Here is a 27,251-nt window from a genome sequence, read left to right on the forward strand (position 1 = left end):
TCAGAGTTGAATATTTTCAACATGGCGGCGCAGTAGATGTCAAAAGACCCTATGTTTTGGTCTAATTTACTGAATTTCACCAATTCTGAGAACATTCTCACCGACTAGGAAATAAGTATGCCGTCAGAGAAGGTAAGTTGATAATCTGACTGATTCTTTTTTGAAAACACTGTACCGTTGTGCTACAGTCATCTTATTTCTGACAGTTGCTAAGTGAAGCTTTGGCCGGCGTAGGCAATGCATGGGCTGCATCATGCATGATGTGAACATATACACACACCGTAACATTATACAGTTGTGATGTGATGATGGTGTTTAGTAATGTTCAGATGGTAAAAGAAATGTTAATGAAAACCGAAGGAGCTAATACATATATCTGTTCATGAGATATTAAGTAACGTTAATTTGCCAGATATGTATAAAGTTGTTTAGATTTCATAATAATAATTTTAAATTTCAATCTGTATTTACGCTATTCACACTCTATCAGAGAGGTATAAACATATTTTTTATACCTCCATGATACAACACAGCTGTAAATGAAATATTACAGAGATGTAAATGTAACAGTTCATAGCACAAAATATTTTATATTACTGTACATAGCCTAACTACTTGAGGATCGTGTTGAAGTCTTATAATGCAAATTATAGTAATATTATTATTATTCCCCCTCTGAAGTTGTCAGTTTTACTGTAAGTTTACTTTTTACCATTTATTTCCATTTAGCATCGTCCAAAAGATGAAACATGGGGAGCTGAAGAGCTGTCAAAGTCGATAAAGGTATCTCACAATTATATCTTATTGTTTACAGTTGTTAAAACTCAGTACAACCACAGTAATGGCCTAGAGCTTTAGTAGATAAGATTAGATTTAAAAAAAGAATGTCTTTTGTTTGGAAGATACAGTGTTCACAATTTTCTACCGATTTCATAGCCATTCAAAATATTGGAAATTGATTCCCTTGAAATCTTAATTCATTGAGATACAAAGTTTAACTAGGCAAGGGTTTCAAACCCAGGCTCAGTGGAATCATAAGGACATCAAATCATACTTTTGATCTTGACTAAATTTTTCAATAAGTTTGTTAGACACATTTCAAACTTTGCCTAGAGTCAAGTCGTATGGGGATTTTGTATACAAAACCTAAAATATGTGCATATGATCATTGAATGTGGTAATCAGGTTTATTGAGTATCGTAGTCATATGTACATCATACTGCTCTACTCTCCTCATTGGTTCTAGTCACAGGGTGATGCTATTGATGTCATCGCACAGTGGGTAAATTAAAAACCCAAATGAGAATTGCACTGGCTTTCTGGCTGGTGCTTCACTAGGCCTAGTGGAGAGGAGTGATAACCAAAATCTCTATATGACTTGACTTTAGGGTAATCCAAACTCAGCTGGGCCTTTAAGAATAAAAGTATTTTTATTATAATTTATAAATTGATTTGACAATATACATGTAGAAGGTACAAGAAATGGAATTTTCAGCTATTTCATGGATTAGGAATAGTACATTGTACAACCCATAACTCCAAAGTAATGCGTTTTCTGTATGTGCCACAATTATTGTTTATAGCATCCATATCAAGTGTAAAAGTATACTGTTTCATTTGCTAATTGAAAAGCCATGGTAGACTTGTCATAAACCAATTGAAACAGTATACTTTTACACTTGATATGAATGCTATAAATGAGTGTAGCACATAGAGAAAGTGCTTTACTTCAGTGTTACTCATTGTCTTTCTATTATTAGTTTTTCAACTTTATTTTATATATGTGATATGAATTTTACTCTTCCATGAGATTCACACTAAAGGCAATGTCAGCTGTCAAAAAAAATAAAGAAAAAAGAAAAAAAAAAGAAACGATAACACAAAATACTTGTAACATTGAACGTTATCCAAAATCTTCAAAAATACTCAGAAAAAATATAAATTTTATTTACAGTTTGTAAACAAGATGTATTGAATATGAAATGATGATTGTTTGTTTTTAGGAGGCAACCTCAGAGAGATCTGACAGGAAAAGACACAAAGATAAAGACCGTGACAGAGAAAGAAGGAAAGAAAAACATCGAGATAGAGATGAAGATAGAAACGATTCCGCTGACAGAAGACACCGAGATAAAGATAGGGAAAGAAGGAAAGAGAGACGGGAAGATGGAGGTAAGAATGTCATTAATAGTCATTTTGAAATACTGTTGTATAAGGACATCAAGGTCGGATGTTACCAAGGAAATCAACATTGATTTAAGACGTGGTTACCGTTACCATAGAAAAATAAATGTCATATAGTGTTATCATTGAAACTAAAAGCTTGTATTGTTACTATGGAAACAGTCAGATACTGTTACCATGGAATCTAAAAGTCTGGTATTGTTACCATGGAAACAGTCAGATATTGTTACCATGGAAACTAAAAGTCAGATATTGTTAAGTATTATGGAAATTAAAAGTCAGATATTGTTACCTGGCAATTAAAGAATGTATTAGAATCTATAAACCACAGTGGAAAGAAGCTGGATGGCACTCAGAAATAATCAAAATAAAGAAATTTATAAAATTTCACTAACTCTTCAAAATGCATTGACCATTCACTGGCTTCATGGACACCAGCTATTGTTTATATTAAATTAAAGATATTATAGGTTAGGTACTTAAATATTCTAATAAACACACCCTGCTTCCAATTTTGTTACTTTATTTATTAATTTTATCTGAGAGTAATGTAGTAACCAGTAGGTCATTAATCTAGGGATGGCAACTTCAAGGATGCCAAACGCTAAACAGAGCCTGACACTTCAGTAAAATTTCATACTTGTATCTATTGATTTCCTTCATTTAGAAATTGTATATAAAACTTGACTAAATGTAAATTTGTTGAAAATGATTTCAAAATTATATGTTTATATCTCTTTTAACTTGTCTTTCTGTATTGATATGTACCTGTGTATGTGAGCGTCTTTATTTATTGAATGTAATACTGCCGAATGTTGTTTTTGTTGTTGATTACAGTTTTACATGTAATTATTATTCTTTGTCTGTTGTACTTGAAAAACAAAATCAATAATGATGAAATGTCTCTTTAATTTTCAACTTCATACTGTGTTGTACAGATGAAGTGTTAAGTACTTTGTGATTGCTATTGTGTGTATACAGTACTTTTATTTTATCAGGAAAATCTTTTTAACAATTACTGTAAAAGAGTTTGTGCTTTGGAAATAACAATCTAAAACTTCTGCTGTTGTTTTGTTCAACTTCAAGGATGCTCCAACAAATTCACAAAAAAACTCAGGTGTTATCATACAAATTTATGAAATAGAAATGCCATTTTAGAATCCAATATGACCACTGAATTTTGTATGTGTTTTGTTGAATCACTACAGTTAAAATGTACAAATGATCAGGGGAGTAAAAATGTCAATCTTGTATATTTTTATCTCAGAGCGTGACAAAGATAGGGAAAAGAGAGACAGGGAAAAGGACAGAGAAAGAAGAGACCGGGACAAGGATAGGGATAGGGATAAAGACCGGGAAAGGAGGGATCGAGACAAGGACAGGGATAAAGACAGGGAAAGACGGGAACGGAAGGAGCGACATCGGGACAGAGAAGATGATTCAAGGGATAAACGCAGGGACAAGGATAGACACAGAGAGAAGAGGAGAGATGATGTGAGTAGTAAATATCAAATTTGCTAAATAAGTGTCACCACACAACATCAAAACACATCAGACACTGATGGTGCTTTTATTTAATCAACAGAGAGTGTTTCATTTGCAATATGAAGTATTTGACTAGATCTTAGTTTGTTGATACAAGTCAATGCTGTCCTATGGTGCCATTACTTTGACATCAAATTGTGTCCCTGGTAGTTGGGACAGATGAGTAGGGGGACAATACCACTTTGTTTTTAATAGAGGTTAAAATTTATGTTGTCTTTATGTCTAAATGAAATGAATCTATAAAAGATTCTAGGGAAGGTTTCGTACACTATAACTTAGATGGGATGAATGTTTTGGCATGTATGTCTGTCATACTTATCACACCACTGTCAGAAGAGGTGACTTTCCCGATACAAAAATTGTCAATTTCCAAGTGTTTTAAATTCACAAGGCTAAACCTCTGTACCTCGATATTTCACTTACATCTTCACATAGAGGAGATCAAGAGCTTTCTAAAAATATATGGTTTAGTTAAGTATTTAACATAAGCATATCAAATAAAATGTTACAAATGTGACAACACCTTTTAGGTATGTGGTCTTATAACGTAATAATTTCCAGTACCACCTCATATGCCAAAAAATTGCACATAAACACAAAAAGACTCATTACAATACACAGTTCAAAACAATCCACCAAAAATCATTTCCCTAAATTTACTGTTTAAAAATCACACAATTAGATAATGATGCTGTAATTAAAACAGTTTCATTAGTGACCTAAGGGGCCTTTGTCACTACGAGTCGATAGATGAGTAGTGACAACCCTTAGGTCACAAGTATTTTCTGGCTAAATGAAGTAAAATATTGAAGAACAACATAATTATACCAGTGCCAGTAATAGCAAAGAAAAATCAGGGAAAGTAATGGTAATTTTAAATGTTTTAACTCATATTTCGAACACTGTGAACCAGTGATGTAGAGATACATTGTGGTGACATAGACACACACTGCCATGACGTACAGTGACCAAGTATATCTTCCATATTTTTGTTCACCTTGACTCTTGCATGATATAATATTTTATAAAGACAGACGTTTCAAATATGAACAGAAACTCAGAATGCATGCATTATACAATTATTCAATTTCACCTATAGAGGGCACTGTTTTCAACAGGACATTTTTAACTGTTGTTATTTATCCATATACTAACAACATATTGGTATTTGACAGGATTTTGAAATGGAAAACAGGAGATCTGAACGAAAGAGAAAGGATGCTGATGAAGATGAGAAAAGAAGAAGAAGGCATAGAGATGAGGAGGATGATGATAAAGAAAAACGAAGAAGACGTAAAGAAAAAGAGGTATAAAGCTATAAAATGATGTCTAGCATGTCTATGTTATAATGTCAATTTTATCTGTTACCATAACTACGGATTCATGCAATTGTTCATAGGTCATCTTTTTTTCAAAAGTTAATCCTCTCTCTCTACTAGAGACATACAATATCAAACATTTTGTACGTCATTTATCAATCTTTTGCAATTTATTGAGTTACAAACAAGAACTTGGTATATGCTGTTTCATATTAATTTTTCAGGTAGGACATGGTAGAATTGTTTTATAAATTAAAAATCCAAAATAAATACCCAATCCTCATCCATATGGCCACTGTAAGAAATACTCATAATATACAGTTGTATATATAAATGGAAGAGCAAAAGTAACAAGTAATACAGTCCTTATCACTTAGTATAATCCTTGACGTTTGAATAACAATTCTTTGACGAAAGGTATAAATAGGTAAGATAAAATGTGGACAATCTGTCTGATGAATACCTGTGTACAGCCAAATAGAATGATATACCATGTAAAGTTCAATAAACAGTAAAGTACACATAGAATGATCTAAGAATCATGTGCATTAAAAAGAACCCAAACACGCATAGATGTATAAATTTATGGTACATACATGATACGTACAAATTGACATACAACACAATCAGTGTGCCCTCTAATGATTGTCAAATTTTGTTGTTGTGAGTCAAAATGAGAAAAACTGAGATTTCTTGTGAGTCACCACATAATAAGAAATAGGGGAACACCAACTTTTGGTGTATCACTAGAAATTGTGTGCGTTAGTGGCACGTCAAGTTGGCTTAGAGGGCACAGTCTTCTCAGAGAGTAACTAGTTGACCTCTGACCTCACATTAGTATGAAAGAAAGAAGTCTTGATGGTATTGTTATAGAGTTGATTCATGTGAACATTTGTTTTTACCAGTCTGTGTAATTTGTAATGGAACTTTTATTTGATAGGATGATGGTGATGATAGAGAGAGAAGGAGACGAGATAAAGAAAGAAGACACAGAGAAAAGGTAAGAGTGTTTGATGGTAGGACTTAGGTTAGTATAAAGATACTCAAATAATTTTGATTTGACATTGTATTTAAGTACATACTTACATATCTTGTTATTTACATCACACACACACACACACACACACACACACACACAATTGCACACATTCATGCATACATACATACATACATACATACATACATACATACATACATACATACATACATACATACACAATAGCACACACACATACATACATACATACATACATACATACATACAGACAGACAGACAGACAGACAGACAGACAGACAGACAGACAGACAGACACACACACACATACATACATACATACATACATACATACATACATACATACATACATACATACATACATACATACATACATACATACCAGTACTTTGCATTTGTGTTTAATGTTCAACAAATTGTTAAACAGTATATAGTTCAATCACCCAACTCAAAATATATCGTGTATATCAAATGTTATCTTTATAGAATGATGATGATGAGAGAGAGAGGAGACACAGAGATGACAAAGATGAGAGACACAGAGATAAAGACAGAGACAAAGATAGAAGACATAAAGACAGATCTGAAGAAGATGAGGAGGAGAGAAGGAGAAGACATGAAGAAAAGAAAAGGAGAAAACGAGAAGAGGAAGAAAGAAGGAAAATGGAGGAAAGGTGGGTCTCTTCTCTGTATCATATCTTGTACATTGTTACCATAGCAATTTCTTCCTGGTACATCTACATAATGTGCATTGTTATTAGCAAAAGTTCTGTCCGATATATTTGTTATTTTACAGAATACTTACTAGAATATCGCAAAGGGAGATGTCACATATCAAGCATGGTATTTCTTGTAGTGAATACCCAGTGTATTTATTACATGTAAGGTTTTGTGCCAAAATTCCTCACTTAATTGATGGTACATGGTGTGGAAATATTTTTAGTTTTACAAGGTTTCCCTTATCTGTTGCTGACACATTCCAATACCTTAAGAACCCAGTAATGCCGTGTATTTTACCTACTTACCAAATAAAACATTGATATTGCCTCGTTGGCACAGATACCAAATCTAGTAAGTTTACATAGATTTTCATAGCTTGTATCTTACATTTGTTGTAATTTCAGTGGGGAATCTTGGTAAAATACTTCAGGAACATATTTACCAAAAATTATTGATACTTTCAGCACTGTTTTTAGGGTGATGTTGTGATATACAAAGCAGTATAAAATTATTCCAAGAACAGTTTGAATTTTTTACTCTTTTTTGCACCTCAGCAAGTTTTTTTTCAAGATCTGATATGCACAAAGTTTTTGATAGTGAAGTTCAAAATGATATAGCTCTAGAGATCAGAACTTAATAAATGAAGAGAGTTGTATAAAATGATAGTCATATAGTAAATGAACTTGTACATGTATTGTTCTGACACACAAGTGGGTAATTTTAAAACATGGACAAGATTTTAGGAACTAACCTTGAAACCAAGTTTTTACTGTGAAAGGTGATCTATTTAGAGTTTTCAGTAGAGAACAGAACACCCAAAGACAGTTTAAATCTCTGTGGAAAGGTCTGTCATTTAAACTAATCCTTGTTATGTATTTTCATGTTTAAAGGGAAGAAACTGGGAAATCTAGAAGACACAAAAATCGAGATGAAGTAAGTAATATGTTTATAATACTAATTTATTATAGTTTGTATCTTCATTATAATATGTAAATTTGCTGTGGTTCAGGCATACTTTCTTCTTGATATGAATATTAATTGCTGATCTGTATAGTGTTAATTCCTATGTGGTCTTACTGCTCTACGTTAAATTTCTTTTTACTGCAATTTCTGTACATTTTGTTGAAACCATTGCATAGAAATTTAGTGAGTGGCTATGTTATGTTAGTAACTGTAGAGTCTTGCTCTCTGAATTTCAATGATTTTTACCCCAATTTAAGTACGTTTTTGAAATTTTTTGCACTGGCTGTCAAGTCAGTGACTGCATTAGTCTCTCTGCTGTATTCTTTTTGACCTCAGTTTCCATACATTGTGTTTGAACTGTCATACTGACATTTTTTCACTGGCTATTACCGATATATGTTGGTGACTGTAACTTGTATTTTCAGTTTCTTTTTTTTTTTACCTAAATTTTTGTACATTTTGTTGGAACTATGATTTCATAAAAATGGTTAGAGCTGGTTATGTTATGTTAGTGACTGTGTAGTCTCAATGCCTTTTCTCCCAGGAGCCAAAACAACACCGAGAGGGCAAAGGTCACAGCTTTCGTTCTCAGCACCGTGAAGAGCAAGCTGTAATTATTGCATGCCAAAGTTTCTTTTCTTGTTTTAGTGTTTATAGATTTATGATTTGCATTTATCAACAAACCCTTGCATGTTGTGTGCATGTTATGTCACAAAAACTGTGATTTTTGGTACCGCTGTTACCAGCAATTGAATTATGCAAACTCAGAATGGTTTTATTTTGCATGGTTGAATTAATCACCCCATTTGCTCCCCCATGTCCCTACTACCACCCCTCCCCCACCTACCACACCCACCCCCTGTAAAGTCAAGTGAACCTAACTAAAAGTGTCACTATTTCTAACACATACGTGTATTTGTCTTCAAGGTAGACAATGATTTTATGCCTGAATACCAGGTAGAAGTTTTGCCAATGACAAATGTTGGATGTTCTATAGTATAAAATAGAATACTACACATGAAAATGACATGGACAAGCACCTTTCAATCTACACTGAAAAATATACCCCCAGAAGTATTAACTCAGTTGCCATCCATTTGATCCCAACATGTAAACACACCATCCTTCATATAATGTATAACACTGCACATGCCTTGTTTGTTTGAGTAGTGTTTTTTCACTACCCTACAGCACTACTGACATATTTACTGCATGTTTGTATGTATCAGTGTGGGAGTAAAAGTATTCTCAAATACATTTTGTAACTCAAATGTTTTCGTTTCTATTTTGAAAATCAGCCTTCAGTTGAGCAGGAGGAAGAGGTCAAACAAAATGATGGGGAAGAGGTTGCCGTAGGCAACAATGATGATGAGTATGATTATGAGGATGAAGAGTTTGAGGTGAGGATATTTTGTGTTACATTCAGTCATCTGTTGTCATATCATGTCAAAATTTGTTGTAATCACTTATTTATTATTATTTAGTATACAGTTGAATACATTATTTAATTCCACCAGCTGGTAAATAAGGGATCGGGAATGAGGTACATGGTGGTTGATGGAAGGATGATGTATACTTTGCCTCAATGTTAACATTTTTAGTTGAGTGGTTAAACCTCCTGCCATTGCAGGTGGGATTTGAACCCAATCTGGGTGTGATTAAATTGATCACACTGAATGTCAGTAAGCGGACTATTTAATTCCAAACAATGCATGTTTTCCCTATGCACTCTAGTATATGGGGCAGCCCTCACTGGACTTCTTGGGAGACAGGTTGATGAAACTTAAAGAACTATCCTGTATAAATAAAGATTTTTATTACTATAATTAAAATGCGATCTGTTTATATGATCACTTCCTTTCTAATGTAAGTTTTACAGTGATTTACCAGATCTAAGGTTTATATTTTAAGCAGATTTGAAAATACAGAACTGGTTTAAAGTACATTTTGATATCTAGGAGTATGAAATTCATCACTGTTCTTTGGTATGTTGTATCCATCAGGACTATGATGATGATTTTGAAGATGATGATGATGGTGGTGATGATGATGACGACAGTGAGGCTCCTAGAGTTATGTCAGCAGTAAGTGTTTATACAATATTATTATGACCCTTTGAAAAATCTATTTCTCATAATCCGACACCATTTTGTGGTTCTGACACAAACAAATACAAGAAATGTATAACTTCTGTGGCTGGATTTAAAAGAAAAAATGACATGAGTGATAATTAGATGGCCCCACCACAGCCTATAGTGTTCAGTCAGAAAGTATTGTCATCAAAAACTTACATCTAAGTATAAACTGTTTCTTCAAACTGACTTGGCAGCATTGATAACATGAAATTGTAACCTGAAAATGAGAAAAATCAAATCAAAACAAAAGATTGTGTACAAGTGATTAATTGAATCAACATACTTTACTTAGCATGGTATGTAAAATGCAATCTTTTTCCCTATCTTAACACGGTTCTGATATGATTTGTGTTTACAGAAGGACAGAGAGTTAGATGAAATAAGAAGAGCTATGGAGGCAGAAAATATGGCAACTCTACGGTCTAGAGACAGGGGTTATGTAAGTTTTATTTTTGTTAAGTCTTCCATAACATAACTCAATTAATGTATGTGAAAATTGTCACCAGGCTCAAGATGATTCTGATCGTGGTTGCCAGTCAGCAAGTACAGAAAGTAATGTATTACCAGTTTCTTCTTCCTGTTATGAACTATTTTAGGAAGACTACCATACTGAGTGTCACATTTACTTGAAACTTCCTGACAATTTGAGTTTTGATATATATGTACGTCAGACTTAGCAATATAGTGTAAACAAGAAAAGTGACTTGACAGTGATTATATTGATATGATATCTAATCTTGTATTTCAATTTCTCTTTCCAGGCCAGTCAGTCTCCATCTAGTGGTGGTAAGTAATAGAATATTGTCTGCAAGACAGCTGAAATATTGAAAAGGGTACAGTCTATAACATTTTTGGTTTTGATGGTAACTAGTCATATTGTAATATCCATATACTACGCAAACTGTTACAGCAAGTTGAATCATGTCTAGTGACTGTTAGAACTCTGACAAGAAATTCAGATACAATAATTATATAAAAAATGACATACATTATGGTGTAATTTTTGGGAACTACCAAAAATCTGAAAACTTCATATGCTTAGTTACTTATAAGCACAATTTCCATCTTTAACCACTGAAATCGTGGTATCTTGACCCAGCTTTTTAAAACATCTATTTCAAACATTGTGAGATTATTCACATAACCAAAATCTATTTTGTTAAGTTTTTTCCATCATGCATTGATCTGGTAAGCGACCTTCCAAGATCAACATTTGACCAATCACATTTCATTTCTTATTCTTGTAGATACATCTCGTCCAAGGACTGGCAGAGGAGGGCGTACATTCGTTAACTTTGTGGCTGCTAAACAGAGAGTAATTAGTGATAAGGCTGCATCTAAACAAATGAAACGTGGTAAAGAGTTGATGAGGTTGATTGATTTGGATATTGCGTCATTTGATATGTTTGATTTACCACCAATGAAAGAATATGACATGTATATTAGAAGTTTTGGTAGATCTGATACTAGACAGGTAAGACCATTAGATAGTATGCCCAAATATTTGTCTTCATTCAACCAAGGAAAATATGAGTGACATAAGGGGCTTTGTTACTATGAGTTGCAAGACGAGTAGTGACAGTCCTTGTGTTACAAGTGTTTTCTAGCTGAATGAAGAAAGAATCATTATGCCTACACAAGCTTACTTTAAGGAAAGATTGTGAATTACATCTAGTTGTTTTGAGTAACATTTTGAACACAATTTCTCTTTTTATCAAGAGAACACACGCAAAACTAGAGAGTATCTCTGTGTCTTAGAAAGAGACACACTTTGTGTGTGACTTGTAATACAGTACTGAAACTATTGGCTCAGTTTCTTTGTTAGCAAGAAAGCTCAAACAGGAATAGATGTTTTACTTTGAGACATGAAATGTGACCGAAATTGACACAGTTTTTGTCAAAGTTTAAAATAGAGATGCCACTAGACTGTCTTTACTTTGTAGGCCTATTTGCAATGTAACCTGGCTATCTTTATTTTGTAGGCCTATGTGCAATGTAATGAAGACAATATAGATAGAGATATACAAACTGATGATATAGAGTACAGACAGAAATGGACACAGTTTCCAGCTGACGATATGATTGGTGTTGGAGGTAAGATTATATAACTTTATCAAAGAATTGCTGATAATTCAAACGATTGGATTGTATCAAAATTTTGATGTATTCCCAGGTATGGTTCTCCTCATACTGGTAGTTACTGGTCAGTACCAACCAGTACCAGTAGTAGAATTAATTCTATATGCTTCCTGCCAGGTCCCACTGTATACAACCAATAACACCAAAGTAAAGTGTTTTCTGTATGTACCACAATCGTTTATAGCATCCATATCAAGTACAATTCATAACACCAAAGTAAAGCGTTTTCTGTATGTACCACAATCGTTTATAGCATCCATATCAAGTGTAAAAGTATACTGTTTCATTTGCTAATTGACTACATTAGAAAGGCCACATGATAGGCTTATAAATAACCCAATTGAAACAGTATACTTTTACACTTGATATGAATGCTATAAATGGACATAGCACATAGGGAAAGAGCTTTACTTCAGTGTTACTCGATGTATATGAGTTATACACTATATAATAACCCACTGCCCAGTTAACATAATGATGCGTAATCATATGGGTATGTAAATACCAACCAGTACTCATGGGCTTTTGAGAACACTGCCAAGGTAGTAGCAGAGTTTTGATATTGATAATTTTATTGGATAGTTAAACTCTTAAACCCAAAACAGTGGTTTCCATTTTAATCACAAAGAGTTAAATTATCAAATTAGCTTTGATTCATTGGATTGAGTAGAATTCTGATATTTGTCTTTGTTTTATTTTTTAGGTGGTGATGGTGAGGAGGAGGACGAAGAGACAGCTCTAGAGAGAGCAAAGAAGAAAGTTGTAGATTCATCAAGATTAGTTAATTTCTTAGACAATGCAGGACAGGTAGGGCCATTAATTTGTCTATTATGCCGTAAATACTTGTTAAAGTAGCAAAATGGGTTAGAAGTGAAAATGTTTCAAGAGTTTGGTAGTTTTGGATATCATGGGAGGTTATCTGTTATGTCATCTGTCCATCCATAACTCTTTTTAACTGCCTTTCAGTTTGCTTTGATACATGATGTGTACATTCAGAGAGCATTGAACATTGATGTCTTTGTTGGCAGTGATTGGTTTTTCTTGTGTACTTGAGGATGGTTTTCTTGTATAGTGCCCTCAAAGGCAACATTTAGTGTTCTTTTGTTTTTATAGAATTTTTATTTTACAGGTATCACTTTTTTATAATTCTGATGAACAAAGAGATGAAATAAAGGGAATTATGACAGTTTCATCCTTTGCAGTCACTCAACCTAACCCTACAAGTTTGTAATACATGTTATTTTCCTTTTCTCTATCATAGGTTATGTCTGTTCTTCTGGAAGAAAATCTAGCAATGAAATCTAGTGGTGAATTAAAAACAAACCAAAGACAAATTGTATTTAGTGAAGGTTATACTCAACTTAATTCAGAAATGTCATTTCTAAAAGGTATGTATACTATTTCTAATACTCGGAAATGGTGGTATTTAGTTTCTGTTGATAAGTTACTTTTTATGGACATTTGAATTCAAACCCATACCTAAAAAGCAAGAAATTTTTAATGATATGAATGTAAGTGAGATTTTGGTTGATAGATGTATTGGGTTTGAAGAGGAGGGGTGTATTTGTTTGTGCTTTGATAGTGTGGTTGACACAGTATTGTGCAATATTTAGCCATGCCCTCAAAGTTAGGATGGGGTCCAGTATACTGCCCTCAAAGACAATATATAGTATTCTTTTGTTTTTATCACTTCTTGCGTATGAACTCATCTAAACTTGGTTATGTTTTTAGTGATTTCACCATGTTGTCTTGTTGGTTTGACTGCTTTAGTTTGTTAAATAGGTTATTTCACAATGTTTTCATGTTTATGTGACTAATTAATTTATCGTCTATTCCAATTCTGTCAGGTCGTCATGTTGTACATATAGAATTTCATCCAATACAAACTCATATACTACTCACTGCCTATAGTATGCCTAGGAAGGTAAGTCAAACTTCATTCTGTTCTGAGCAAACAAGACATTAAAACACTTCCATACTGAGCTGTGATTACTTTAAGAAGGCATTTTAGTCACTACTTATTTTTGACTTCTGGTGAAATAAACGATAATAAATCTTCAGTGAAAATGTCCATGTTTACAGTATTCAAAGTGTCAGAGTTACATCACAGATAAGTTCGTAGTTTTCATGTAAATCACATGCTTTGAGTCATTACTGCATAAACTTTAGTGCTTCCTAATCAGATTGTATATTTCCTTGTTAATAGCATTTTCTTCCAGTTTTAGCCACTGTTTTCACTATTACATGTTTAATATTAAATCTGTTTGAAAGTGAAAATATTTGTAACATTAAAAATACAAATGAGAACTGGACGGACTCAACAGAACTCAACTCAAAGGGTTTCTAAAAGTTCTGAGTAATTTTCACCCTGTTAATAGAGTATCATCTGGTCAGTAAAACTGTTTAGTAATAAGTGACATCATGACACCTAGGAAATAATTGTAATTCTTGATGAAATTTATATTTGGAAAATTTAAATCCTTTCAAATTTGATATTATATATAATTTCATAATCTTTGTTTCTTTTCATCTTTTTTCAGATTTCATCTCGAGATAAACTTGGACATAAAGGTTTACTTTGTCTATGGAATGTAAATGAATCGTCAAGACCCCAAAAGTAAGTAGTTGTAACAGGCAATGTCAATAGATACAATGTTGGGTGAAAAACTAAATCCATTCAGTTTTGCTTCAGACCCCAATCCCCTTTTCAAACTAAAGTGGCTAAAATTGATATTTATTTGGACTTCATTCACAATATATCACACACATTCAACAATTATTTTGTAACACCTTTGATGAAAACACAAGGCTTCTTTCATGTTTAAAAGGAAAGAAATATCTTTTATTGAAAACTTCAAGGGGTAAAATATTGATTACCAGCATTCTGTAAATGTGATAAGAGTTTCTGTATTTCAATTTGACCCAAAACATATGTAAAATGAATTATGGTACAAAAAATAAATAATTTCATGAAAATGTTTCTTTGATAATATGTTAATTCATTTTGTTAGTTGAAAACTTCTTGACATTACATCTAATATTTTGTATGTACAGAGTGCTGTGTATGTATGGGAAGCCGTTCAGGCCAAAAGTATTTTTTTATTTTTGCTATATTATTTTATATTTTTCGTACTTACAAACTAATTTTAACAGTTTATGTACTTTTACTCCATGTTCACATTATTTTAATTGAAATAAGTTTGCATTTATTTGATAATATTGTTTTATTTTTCGTCAAACCAGAATTATTTTAAGGATTATATATAATTGAAAGTCAAAATATATTTTTGTTAAAGTTTTTTATTTTATTTTTTAAATCTAAAAAAAAAAATTTCAACTTTTTTTTTTTTTCTTCCCAACTTTTTTTTTTGGGCCGAGTCTGCTGACCAGCGCCTGTCACGAGTACGTCGTGCTCGTGACAGGCATGTCCTTCGACATCCATTACGACGTGTTTCGGCGTCAAATACACCTTCTCATTACCCTCGAAATTGGTCGCTCAAACATTATATCAGATCTCAAAACTGTTAATTTACGTGTGATAGTATCTGTTTTTTCCAACAACCGCGACTTCAGCCGCGTACACACATGTGTACACCGTCACGTTAAGGTTATGACCGCATGTATGATGTATTACATGATGTAGTACGTAAGACACGATCCATGTGCAAAGGGTAAAGGTAGTTAATCTAAAACAACTATAGTTTGTTGCATCAATAACAATTACATTCATTATTGTGAAACTGACCAGAATTGAAATAAGATGGTACACTATACTGTGAGCGTGAGCAAAACAGCTTTAGGAACAAAAACGTGAGGAAAACGAACGCGTATTTCCAATGGGTCAGTCAGGTACTACTTCTTGTACGAGCGCACATGTTGACGTCGACCTGCTGTATTACATATCAACCTAGACCAGCTTTTATCGCCTTGTTATCATCATCGTCGTCGTCGTCGTCGTCGTCGTCGTCGTCGTCGTCGTCGTCGTCGTCGTTGTTGTAAAGATTCAATTTACTTCATCGTACATTGTAGTATACATTCTCTTGGTGTTCTGAGCACACATGCATATATCATGAAAAGTTGAGAATAACACGTCTACGTATGTAATACAGTAGGTCGACGTCAACATGTGCGCTCGTACTAGAAGTACCTGACTGACCCATTGGAAATACCTTTACCCGTTGCACATGGATCGTACGCGGCTGAAGACGCGGTTGTTGGAAAAAACAGATACTATCACACGTAAATTAACAGTTTTGAGATCTGATATAATGTTTGAGCGATCAATTTCGAAGGTAATAAGAACGTGTATTTGACGCCAAAACACGAATGTGAAGCTATTCATCTTCACTTTCAAAAGTAGACCTCCACCCTCAATGTGAATATATGACGATAGCTTCACACGTTCATCATCAGTGCTAGTGAGATTCGAAGTCTTCCGAATGGGTGCGAACACGCATTCGGCAAATCACATATCCTTAATTGACATGTTGAAATCATGTGATTGTAATTACTTTCCCTTGATTTGGTGGATTTTTATGCTCTATTTTTATATTTGTCAGAGTATCAAAGTATTGTTGTCATATAAAAAACTAATTTGGATGTTTAGTATGCCTTTTCCATATCTTTGAAAATGAAATATCAGTATATCATATGGGTGTACAAACAACCTATATGAGTAATGTAATAAAATACGGCCTGGATGGGTGTGTTTTGAATCCGTGAGATCATGTGACAAGGTGATATCACTTGGCCACTTAGTGTCATGGATTGTTTTGATTTCCCGCAGTGCCACTATCTTTGAAACCCTACTTAACACTTACAAAGGTCACGCCTCGTACTCTGACAGGCGCCGGGTACGAGCACGACGTGCTCTGCACCGGCGCCTGTCAGCAGACTCGGCCAAAAAAAAAAGTTGGGAAGAAAAAAAAAAAAAAAAAAAGTTGACATTTTTTTAAAATGATTTAAAAAAAAAAAAAAAACTTTAACAAAAAATATATTTTGACTTTCAATTATATATAATCCTTAAACAAATTCTGGTCTGACGAAAAATAAAACAATATTCTCAAATAAATGCAAACTTATTTCAAATAAAATAATGTGAACATGGAATAAAAGTACATAAACGGTTAAAATTAGTTTGTAAGTACGAAAAATATAAAACACTACAGCTAAAATAAAAAAATATTTTTGGCCTGAACGGCTTCCCATAGTGTATGTGCTACTCAGAGATAATTATCACTTGACCATACCCTGGATTTATGAGATAAAACTGTTTTTGTTGTTGATGTTATTTCATTTTCCTTTCATAAAATAACCGACAAGTAAAGAGGTCAATATGTTTTTCCATTGTTTAATGGTAAAAATGTTATTTCAAATGTAAAGACTAAACAAACCAAAAAGTAACCACACAAGTGGCGTTGTCTCACACTTTGCAACAGAAACAGAAAATCAACTATTTTTCATTCATTACAGAATATTATCCTGTGAATCAGCACCACTCAGTTGTTGTTTTAGCCCAACCAAAGCAACTCTAGCGTTTGCCGGTACAGCTGATGGTTCAGTGGTTGTGTGGGACTTGAGAGAGTCATCGTCCATGCACCATGTAACACATATAGATGATAATGAATGGGTAATACGGATGCCTACATACAGTACAGATGGAGTACTGGGTGATGAAAACCATCATAGTCCGATAACTACAGTCTTGGCTATTGTATCACCTATAGAAAGTATGAAGGCATCACTATCTAGAGGTTCAGTTGGTGGCAATGTTAGTGGTAAGTTGGAGGTTGTTGAATTTAGTTGTTTTTTGCATGCTACGTTATTTGGTACATGGTGCACCCTCAGTTTTGACAAGCTAAGACAAACAAGAATAAAAACTAGTATTGTGGTATATAGATGATAGTGGTGCATTGATAATGCTGGTATAATCACCAAAGTCTAAATACAGGACATCTCTGCAAATATATACTGGAGGTGTACACAAAATAAAACACTTCACTAGTCTTCCCATAGACTGAGTCTAAATACAGGACATGTCTGTAAATATATACTGGAGGTGTACATAAAATAAAACACTTCACTGGTCTTCCATAGACTGAGTCTAAATACAGGACATGTCTGCAAATATACACTGGAGGTGTACACAAAATAAAACACTTCACTGATCTTCCCATAGACTTAGTCTAATACAGGACATCTCTGTAAATATATACTGGAGGTGTACACAAAATAAAACACTTCACTGGTCTTCCCATAGACTGAGTCTAAATACAGGACATGTCTGTAAATATATACTGGAGGTGTACATAAAATAAAACACTTCACTGGTCTTCCCATAGACTGAACTATGAGTGTAAATCACATCAACATCCATTGATAGATTAATGTCAACATGTATAGTTTTAGTTGCTTCTGTCTTAGCTTGTCAAAAGTGATCTTGTCACAATAATTTTATTGAGTCTACAATCAGTTTCCTTAGTGACTTAATAAACAGTTTCAGTTGACCACTAAGTCTTGTAACCAGTAAATTGCAGCCTCTTATATATTAATTGAATTGTTGGCATGCAAACAAGGACAATTTCTATTATAGTAAAGCATGTATACTATTATAATACAATTATGGGATGTGAAATCAATTTCTTCTTTTAACAGATCCTCTTCAACAACAGAAGGTATACCAATAATTTTGTAATATGTTTCAAATAGTGGGGTTTTTTTCAGTGAAGTTCAACTTAATGACAACTTAATGACAATGAAAATAAATAATACAACTCTGATATTTGATGTAAAGTTTTTGTATTGTTACAAATTAAACAACTTATAATATAAATGTAGTTGTACACAAGTATTAAAACTCGTGACTTGAAAATACTTGATGTTTTTATTTTGTAGATGAAACATCAGGGTTATCATTCCAGTTAGCCACTGTAGAAGAACAAGCAATTATCAATTTCTGGGTAAGTTTGATTCTGTAGTATGAAGTCATGTGTTGATAGTAATACGTACATGTATGACTATATACATGTGTATGTGTATAATGCTATATGTATATGTTTTGCCCAATAATCCCCCCCCCCCCAACCTCCCATCCCTCTGTCGTCTCCCCCCCCCATTTCTCATTAAGAGTCAATGTTTAGGAGACATTTGATGCTCTGTTGACCAATACAGCACACTTTCTCTGTCAATTCTCTGAAGTTCCCAATTAATTAAGTACAAGTTCACCAGAAAAGTGAAAGTTCTAAGGTACCAAAATACAACACATTGTGCCTTGTTTGGAATATCGAGACTGTAGTTACAGCCTTTGTACGTTGTTACAAACTCACTTCTATTTTATTTTATCTACTCCTACATACAGACTGTTGTAGAGATTTCAAAGCCAGATAAAGCAGGATCTGAATCAGATTTAGGTAAGCTATTTCACTTTATTATCTGTACATGTATTATAATTAAGTGAAGCCAACACATACTTGTAAGATGTTCATCAACATACATAGGAAGAATATTTTTGTTTAACTTTGTTTTGCAGTTTTATTGTAGTTGTCATTACTACGGTAGGAAATGTACATATTCATGAAATATTACATATTCAGAAAATTGTTTTTTAACTGATTTCACACAACTGAAGTTATAAAAGATTTACCAGGAGCTTTTGAGTAGAACCTCTAGTCTTGTTCACTTGTTGCCACTAGAGGGCGCAGTAGCAGGTTGGGACTAAATAGGACATGTGTGGGTATTTGGACTGTTTGATTGCTTACTAAATATTGGGTTGTGTACATTATTATTCACTTTCATTTCATTGAATCTATTTCAGGTCTTATACCAGGTGGCAAAGTGAAATTGATCAAAAGTTCATTTGTCAAACTTGAATCTCCATCAAGGTAAGGTATCAATTCTTTGATAGTACAATATTAGAAGTATTGGTTATGATTGCATTTTTGAGTTGACCATCATACTTACCCAACTTGCCAGTCCTTTTGCAGTAACTCAACATTGTCTGTAAGCTGGTTCCCAAATTGTGTACCCCAATGGTGTAGACTGCATTTACTGATAATTATGTAGAATTATGTTGTAAACTGAATATGGTGGAACTGTGTATTATTACAGTGTCTTCAAGAAAGCAAAGAAATGCACATGAATTGTGTACAATGTAATGAGGAATAAAGCAATAAATTCACCAGTATCCTAGGTAGTCATGACTCCCTATCACAGCATCAGTATGTCAGGTGTCTATGAAGGATGAAGGTAGGTATGAAATCAAGTGAATTCTAATGATTATTACTAACTGTAATAGATGCCTGAAGGATAGTAGGTCTAACACTTTATATTCCTCTACTCTACTAAGTCTATTTATCATGACATGTTGTCTTTCTTACAGGGATATTAGAACCAAATCGTCAATCCGTGCCTTTCAGATGCAACTACTACCTAAAGATCCTAATCATCTATATGTTGGTACAGATTTGGTGAGTTGGCATTGTATTCAAATTTTTACATTAATCATACATTATGTTACAGCACCCTCTAGTGGCGTGGATGAGGTCATTGTTCTAAACTCGTTTAGAGAAAGTGTGGATGTTAAATACTGTCTACAATCAATGGTGGATGTATATTCATGTTATATGTATGGTAGTTTCTTTTAAAACTGAGATGAATGAAGGAGACAGCAATATTAGATTTAGGGATGTTAGAATACAGTGTAAAGTTAATAGAATATTATAACCTTTGTAAATCATTTGATCTGCCAAACTGAAAAACATTTTTGGTCATTTGATAGAATAGTTGTAAGAAGCATTAGCCAGTGATAAATTGTTATCACATTGAATGTTTTGTTCAAAATCTTTCTGGTGCACCCAATGTTTTCATGGAAACTTAAGGGGGTAAATACAAGTAAATGTCATTGTTTCATGCATCTCTGAAGTACATGTAGTTTATTTTGTTTTGTTGTTTTCATTGAAATCATTCTTATTTTCATCACCTACAGGGTTGTGTACTCCATGCTGTCAGGTATGGTGGTAAGGCACCACCTAAAGCTTTTATAAACCAATCGGGTAAGAAGTGTTCTGAGTTTTCAAATTTGTTTGTAACCGTGGCAACAGTGTCACTAATCTCAAAGAGAAGCTGTCGTCAGTATTTTTGTGTTTACTGTATATCTGTATACTGTATATACCTCGTACTGTCAAATGTTTATTACGACGTTTTTTTTCTTTCCAATCTGTTTATTTTGTAAATCAAAAATTGCAATCGATACTGATCACTTTAACAACATTTAACAGTAACCACTAAAAATCAATTTATTCTGTAAAGTATTCGGAGGAGGCGTTGACAAAAATGTTGATTTCGGTAAATCACGCTCCAGGTAAAGATTTGCAGATATTCCACACAAGCAGTATTTGCTGTAACTATTGAATGGTGAACCATGACTGTCCAAAAATAAAATGATACTTTGAAAAAATAAAATAAAATGATATTACTTTTGTCAAATGACGTAATAATTGATGACAAAAGACGAAGTACGCAAGTAAAACAAACTGTCATTTTTTTATATATTGCAGAAGTACCAGTAGATATTGTAACTGTAGATTTCTCACCATTTGGTCTTCCATGTTTCTTGGTGAGTACTACAGCTGACTTGGTTCTTTGTACATAGTTTCATTTTAACCGAGTGACATATACTGTCGTCATGATTTAGTTTGTATGCTATGTCTGTAGCCAGGCATTTATCACAATACGTCATAGACCAGTTATCAGAAAAACAAAAGATTACATAGTTTGGCCACTAGGGGTGCTGTTCAGAAGTAGCTTTTGGCCCAGAAGTACGACCCATGATAGTTGAGTGTTACAGCTTCTTCTTAATAAAACACCATTTCCCATTATTTCATGGCAAAAGGGATTGTTGAGATCAGTTACTTATATACAGTACCTGGCATTCTTAGTGTTAGTTATGCACCAATGTGATCAGCTGATGTAATGGAGTGACGAACATGATAATTTTACCAATTATATGAATATTTTGACATTGTTAATTTCCAGGCTGGTGGTGTGGACGGTTGTCTGAGACTCTACAACATTACATCAGGTATGGTTTCATTTCAATATAGTCAATAAAGGAGAAATACGGAGAGAAAACATGGTTATTTATGTGTAGATGACATCATTAGCAGTCGTGACTATTGGAGTGTGAATTTTAAATGGTTTGTCAGAAGATAGATTGAAATTTGCTGTCATGTGTTAAAACTGAGCTGTGAGTGTATTTTGTTGTGTTAACAGAATACCCAGTAGTGACATGGTCTAACTCAACCAATGGTATGGAGATTGTTAAAGTGTTATGGTCACGTAGTAAACCATCTGTGTTCTATGTGATTGACATCACAGCTAAGGTGTACACCTGGGATTTATTACAAAGAGATGGATCAGCTGTTAAAATTGAACAGTTTCCTGGAGGAAGGTCAGTGGAACAAAAAATTGAAAAATATAATGAAAAACTATTAGATTGTTTTCGATATCTCAACCTTATATCTAGATTTTCTAAGTTGACACAAAAATGAAGTTACTTTAAAAAAATTGTGTAATAAGGTGGTCTGGCAAATGAAAAAATGTTTGCAAGATCAGTGGGAAATAGTCACATGAAATCTGTTTTCAGAATATTACTTTCTAAATACTGTAACATGCCTTGCTGTCATTTGAAAGCCACTCATGAAATATGCAATGTTGACAACAGGTTACAATTCTTAGAAATAGATTTAAAAAAAACAACAAAAAACTGAATCAACCTACCAATCTAATCATCTCTGTACAAAACCTTATCAATGGAAACATCTGTAAACCTGGAAAGTTTCATTACAGACTTATTTTCGCTAATTTTGCTGGAAATCAAAAATGCAAAAAATAAGTAGTGACTAAAATGCCTTCTTGTACATGTATACAATGTACCAGACTGGTTATTATTGAAAATTAGTCTTTGAGAACTTGCTGAAGACTATAAAATCACAAAATTTTGAAGTAGTGAAAATATCTAGGAGTACAGTATTTGGCCAAACCACATAGTATTATTAGATGCAGACAAGTTAAATTTTAGACTGAGATGATTTAGTGATCACGACAACTTCAGGTTTTATGTTCAAATTTCAAACGTACAGTTTTTGTATGTTATGACCGATGACACACTTCAATTTAGCCCTAGATTTGTAATAATGTCTGCTGATTGGTTGTTCCTGTAGGTTGACCACCTGTTCTTTGTCCAATGATCATTCAGCAACAGGATTAGGATTACCAGGAAGGAGACCAGAAATGGTGAGTGACGTACAACACATTTCAATCTTTGTAAATTGTGCTTGTTGATTTTAAGACTTCTGTTGCTCAAGTACTCCTTGTAAGTCTCCACAATGTTGTGAAATAAATAGTCTAGAGTTTGTCCATGGTTTTTGAATCTTTCACCAAGGATATTTTCAGATTCAAAACAACGGATAACCACTAAACTATGATATTTTAGATCTTTCTTTGCATATTTTACCGTTAATTAGAACTTGTCGTTCTATTCCATAACATTTAGATATACAGTCAGGTGATGACCTACTACTATATATCTTGCCTTGATATCGTATGAAGAAGAATATTGATTTGAAATGTCAGGATTGAATTTATTTATCAGGACAGTTCTACTCGTTACTTTTGCAGATTATGATATTTAGCTACTTCTACTGTACAAATACCTGTACATTGTTTGTAGCAAAATCACATTTTATCAAAATATCTCTACATTTTAGTGACACTGTGAAACATTTAAAAACAATATACTCAGTAATACCAGCCTATAGCTTATCATGCTCAACCAAATGTGGCATTTCCATCAACAAAAACACTCGCTGTGATTTAGCGCCCTCAGTGGTGAAACATTTGTAAACTTTTGTCTTCATTCATCTTTACTTGCATTGTCTGTCAATCTAATGTATTGTAATATTTTTGATTTCAGGCCATAGCTATTGACAATGGAGTGGTAGAAATACATAGATTGAATGATGAATTCTACAAATCTGAACCTGATGAATTACACAAAACAACAAACTTCATGGACAAAATTATGTAAAAAAAACATTTAAAAAAACTTAAATGTGAATATTGATATAGAAATGTTAATTTTTTGTACTGTTAAGAGAAAGAGCACTGGTTAATAGAATTTTTGTATTAATAGTAAAAACTTAGATACCAAGAAATTGTTCAATCAACAAAGATATATGTGTCAGTCTTCTTGCTAAAATATGAGAAATTCACTCGGTAAATTTTTCTGTAGTTTGTACAAATATATGTACAAACACTCCTTGATGGAGTCATAGACCTTACACATGTAGGGTCTATGATGGAGTCAAACATTGGTAAAAACCTAGATACTCAGATGAACGTTGCCTCAAATCTGCAGACAACCAGATTTAACGTACTTTACAAGATAGACAATAGAAGGAGAAGATGTCTCTCAACTGTCTATGCTTACAATTCTGAAGACAGCACCATGTTTGTACTGTCTTTTGAAATAATTAAAAGTGGTCATATCAATGAGGATTTGGTTTTTATTTTGGATTTTGAATTTATAAAACGATTTTATCATGGCTTTCTACTTGAAAAACCAAATGTGAAAAACATATACCAAGTCTGTGTTTATAACTTAATACATTGCAAAAAGCCATAAAAATGTGTAAAATGTTTGTTATTGTACGTACAATAACAAACATTTTACACATTTTTGCAATTTATGAGTTGATGATGGTATAATTATATTATTCCCCAATATTTTTCTTCATTCAGCTGCGAAATATTCATGACCTAAGGGTTTGTCACTACTTGTCTAACGACTCATAGTGACAAGGACCCCTTGGGTCACTCATGTTTTCCTTGATTGAACGAAGACAAATATTGGGGAATAATATCGAAGTATATAATAATATGACATTGGTCAAATGGAAAGTCTGACAAACAAGTATGTTACCTACTGTATTATAGCTATGTTTTAATCAGACTATTTCTGGTTCTCCATATTTTTGTTGATACACAATTTCTTGTTATGTGGTTAGCATTTTACTTGTACATACAGACATACATTCTATTGCAGAACACTTTCAACATTCCAGTCAACACTATTAGGCATATAAGTGAACTTTGACCTGTACCCACAATTCACCTTGATATTTTTTTTTATGACTGCTTTTCTGAACAATAAATATAAATTGTGACTACCTCCACTTTTTGGGGCTATGTAAAATTTACAGTCTACTTAGAAATGGAATATTTTCCAATAGGGTATATACATATCATAGAAGGGTTCAAGGGTCATGTCATGTCAGGGGTCATGAGTATAATTTACAAAATGGCACTTTTTTTGGTTGATCATTTCCTGCCCATGCAACTAGATATCTGATTGGCTGACCTGCTGATTTACATGAAAATTTAGAAAATTCACCCAATCACCTGACATGTTTCATTATGTAATATCAAGTGCACAGTTCTGAACGATTCACCCCTGTATACAGTTTACATGACATAAAACGTCTTTACATGTAAGTAAGTGTATGTGTCAAAAAAAAGCTCTCATTCCGTCCCCAATTGTGCCAGAATTACATACTTACATAGAACTGCTGTCAACTGTGAAGAACATTCTATGTAGTCACTTTAAAGTGTAATAACTCTGTAAATAAAGCTACCCATGCAAAGCATCAAAATTGGAAATAACTAGAGCATAAATTAAAGATATCATTAGCCATCATGTAGATCTCAGTTAGGCCTACCCCCAGTATATATAATATAACAATTGTGATTGGTATCAGTTTCGTTTTCACCGACTGGCCACATTATATACAAATTGACTACATTAGAAGGGCCACGTACTACTTAGCCTACCAGTAGACTTAAGAATTACTATCACTAAACTACTCCGCTATCCTAACTGACATTGTGAAGTGAAGAGAATGGAGCAAAAATTCAAAATGTCAGTTACGATAGCGGAATAGTGCCAGCTGTTGTCAAGTCTACAGACCTATCTGTACTAATTACAATTCAAATCAATTAAAACAGTTCATTTTACAACCAAGATGAACATTATATAATACAATATTGAATTACTTAATTGTGTACGGGTTGTAATATTCTGTAAGGTACAGTATACTGTGACAGGGCGCCCTCACACAGCGGTCAGCCCCCGGATAGGTTGTATACCATTCTCTTCACTTCACACAGCGGTCAACCCCCTGATAGGTAGTCTGGTCCCCTGCCCCCTTTCTACCGCTGCTGGCGCTACACTCACGAAAGGAGTCAGGTATGGGCCACCATTTTTGTCAGGATCTTGACAAAAATGTCGGACTACCACGTGACATCACTAGCCAATCAACAGTACAGACGCTCGTATACGCGTAAAGTTCAATTTGGTGAGTCGTAGCAACATGGCTGTCACTGTCAGTAAAACCCCAGTGAAAATAAACACAGCAACATGTGTAGTTTGTGGGAGTGACGGACTTCGCTTAATTTTTAAGAAAATCCGCAACAGCAAAGATAATCAGTTGCACATGTTGCTACTCAAGTATGGTGAAGTTGATGTTACCGAAGGTCAGATTTGTCGTAACTGTGAACGACGGCTGCACACTATCGACAAAATGGTAAGCAACTTTAAGGAGAAATGCCAGTCTCAGTCCATGCACCAAATCAGTCAGGTAAAACGATGTGCGAAATCCCCGTTGCAAATAAACTTTTTGACCAATTAGCACACTCGATAGTAATGGCCAATCACAGCCATGCATTAAGTGGCCCATACCTGACTCCTTTCGTGAGTGTAGCGCCAGCAGCGGTAGAAAGGGGGCAGGGGACCAGACTACCTGATAGGTTGTATACTGTGACAGGGTGCCCTCACACAGCGGTCAACCCCCTGATAGGTTGTATACTGTGACAGGGCGCCCTCACACAGCGGTCAACCCCCTGATAGGTTGTATACTGTGACAGGGTGCCCTCACACAGCGGTCAACCCCCTGATAGGTTGTATACTGTGACAGGGTGCCCTCACACAGCGGTCAACCCCCTGATAGGTTGTAAGCAACTCCTTAATAGGGCTGCATTTTGAGTAATTTGAAATATGTCTTACAATAGAAAAATGTGTGTGAGGAGGTGCAGATTTTCAAAAGTACTTATTTTTTGTCCCATTTTTCTACCAGAGGCAAAAGAAAACAAATTTACATGATTTCCAGGGTTATAAAT

The 27,251-nt window shown here is 33.9% G+C and overlaps 1 protein-coding gene across 2 annotated transcripts; it reads left to right on the top strand.

Annotated features, from left to right (window-relative positions):
• On the top strand, positions 1-26,248 carry LOC144447250 (cytoplasmic dynein 2 intermediate chain 1-like). 2 transcript variants are annotated; one of them, XM_078137164.1, is made up of 30 exons: positions 1-132; positions 730-783; positions 2,004-2,172; positions 3,497-3,678; positions 4,905-5,036; positions 5,989-6,048; positions 6,550-6,737; positions 7,674-7,716; positions 8,291-8,356; positions 9,045-9,146; positions 9,750-9,830; positions 10,240-10,335; positions 10,652-10,667; positions 11,129-11,355; positions 11,864-11,975; positions 12,724-12,827; positions 13,282-13,408; positions 13,868-13,944; positions 14,561-14,637; positions 17,493-17,797; positions 18,915-18,979; positions 19,378-19,429; positions 19,834-19,900; positions 20,398-20,485; positions 21,004-21,070; positions 21,575-21,633; positions 22,053-22,098; positions 22,290-22,467; positions 23,240-23,312; positions 23,992-26,248. In XM_078137164.1, the coding sequence occupies exons 1-30, from the start codon at positions 118-120 to the stop codon at positions 24,103-24,105; spliced, it is 3,042 nt and encodes a 1,013-aa protein (XP_077993290.1). In that variant the 5' UTR covers positions 1-117; the 3' UTR covers positions 24,106-26,248. The 2 variants fall into 2 exon arrangements, with proteins under 2 accessions (XP_077993290.1, XP_077993289.1); XM_078137163.1 differs by lacking the exon at positions 8,291-8,356 and having other exon boundaries at positions 3,452-3,678; positions 10,240-10,320; positions 10,643-10,667.
• The last annotated feature ends 1,003 nt before the right edge of the window (positions 26,249-27,251 follow it).

The sequence above is a fragment of the Glandiceps talaboti genome, chromosome 16, assembly GCF_964340395.1.
Source record: "Glandiceps talaboti chromosome 16, keGlaTala1.1, whole genome shotgun sequence".
Classification (NCBI taxonomy): domain Eukaryota; kingdom Metazoa; phylum Hemichordata; class Enteropneusta; family Spengelidae; genus Glandiceps; species Glandiceps talaboti.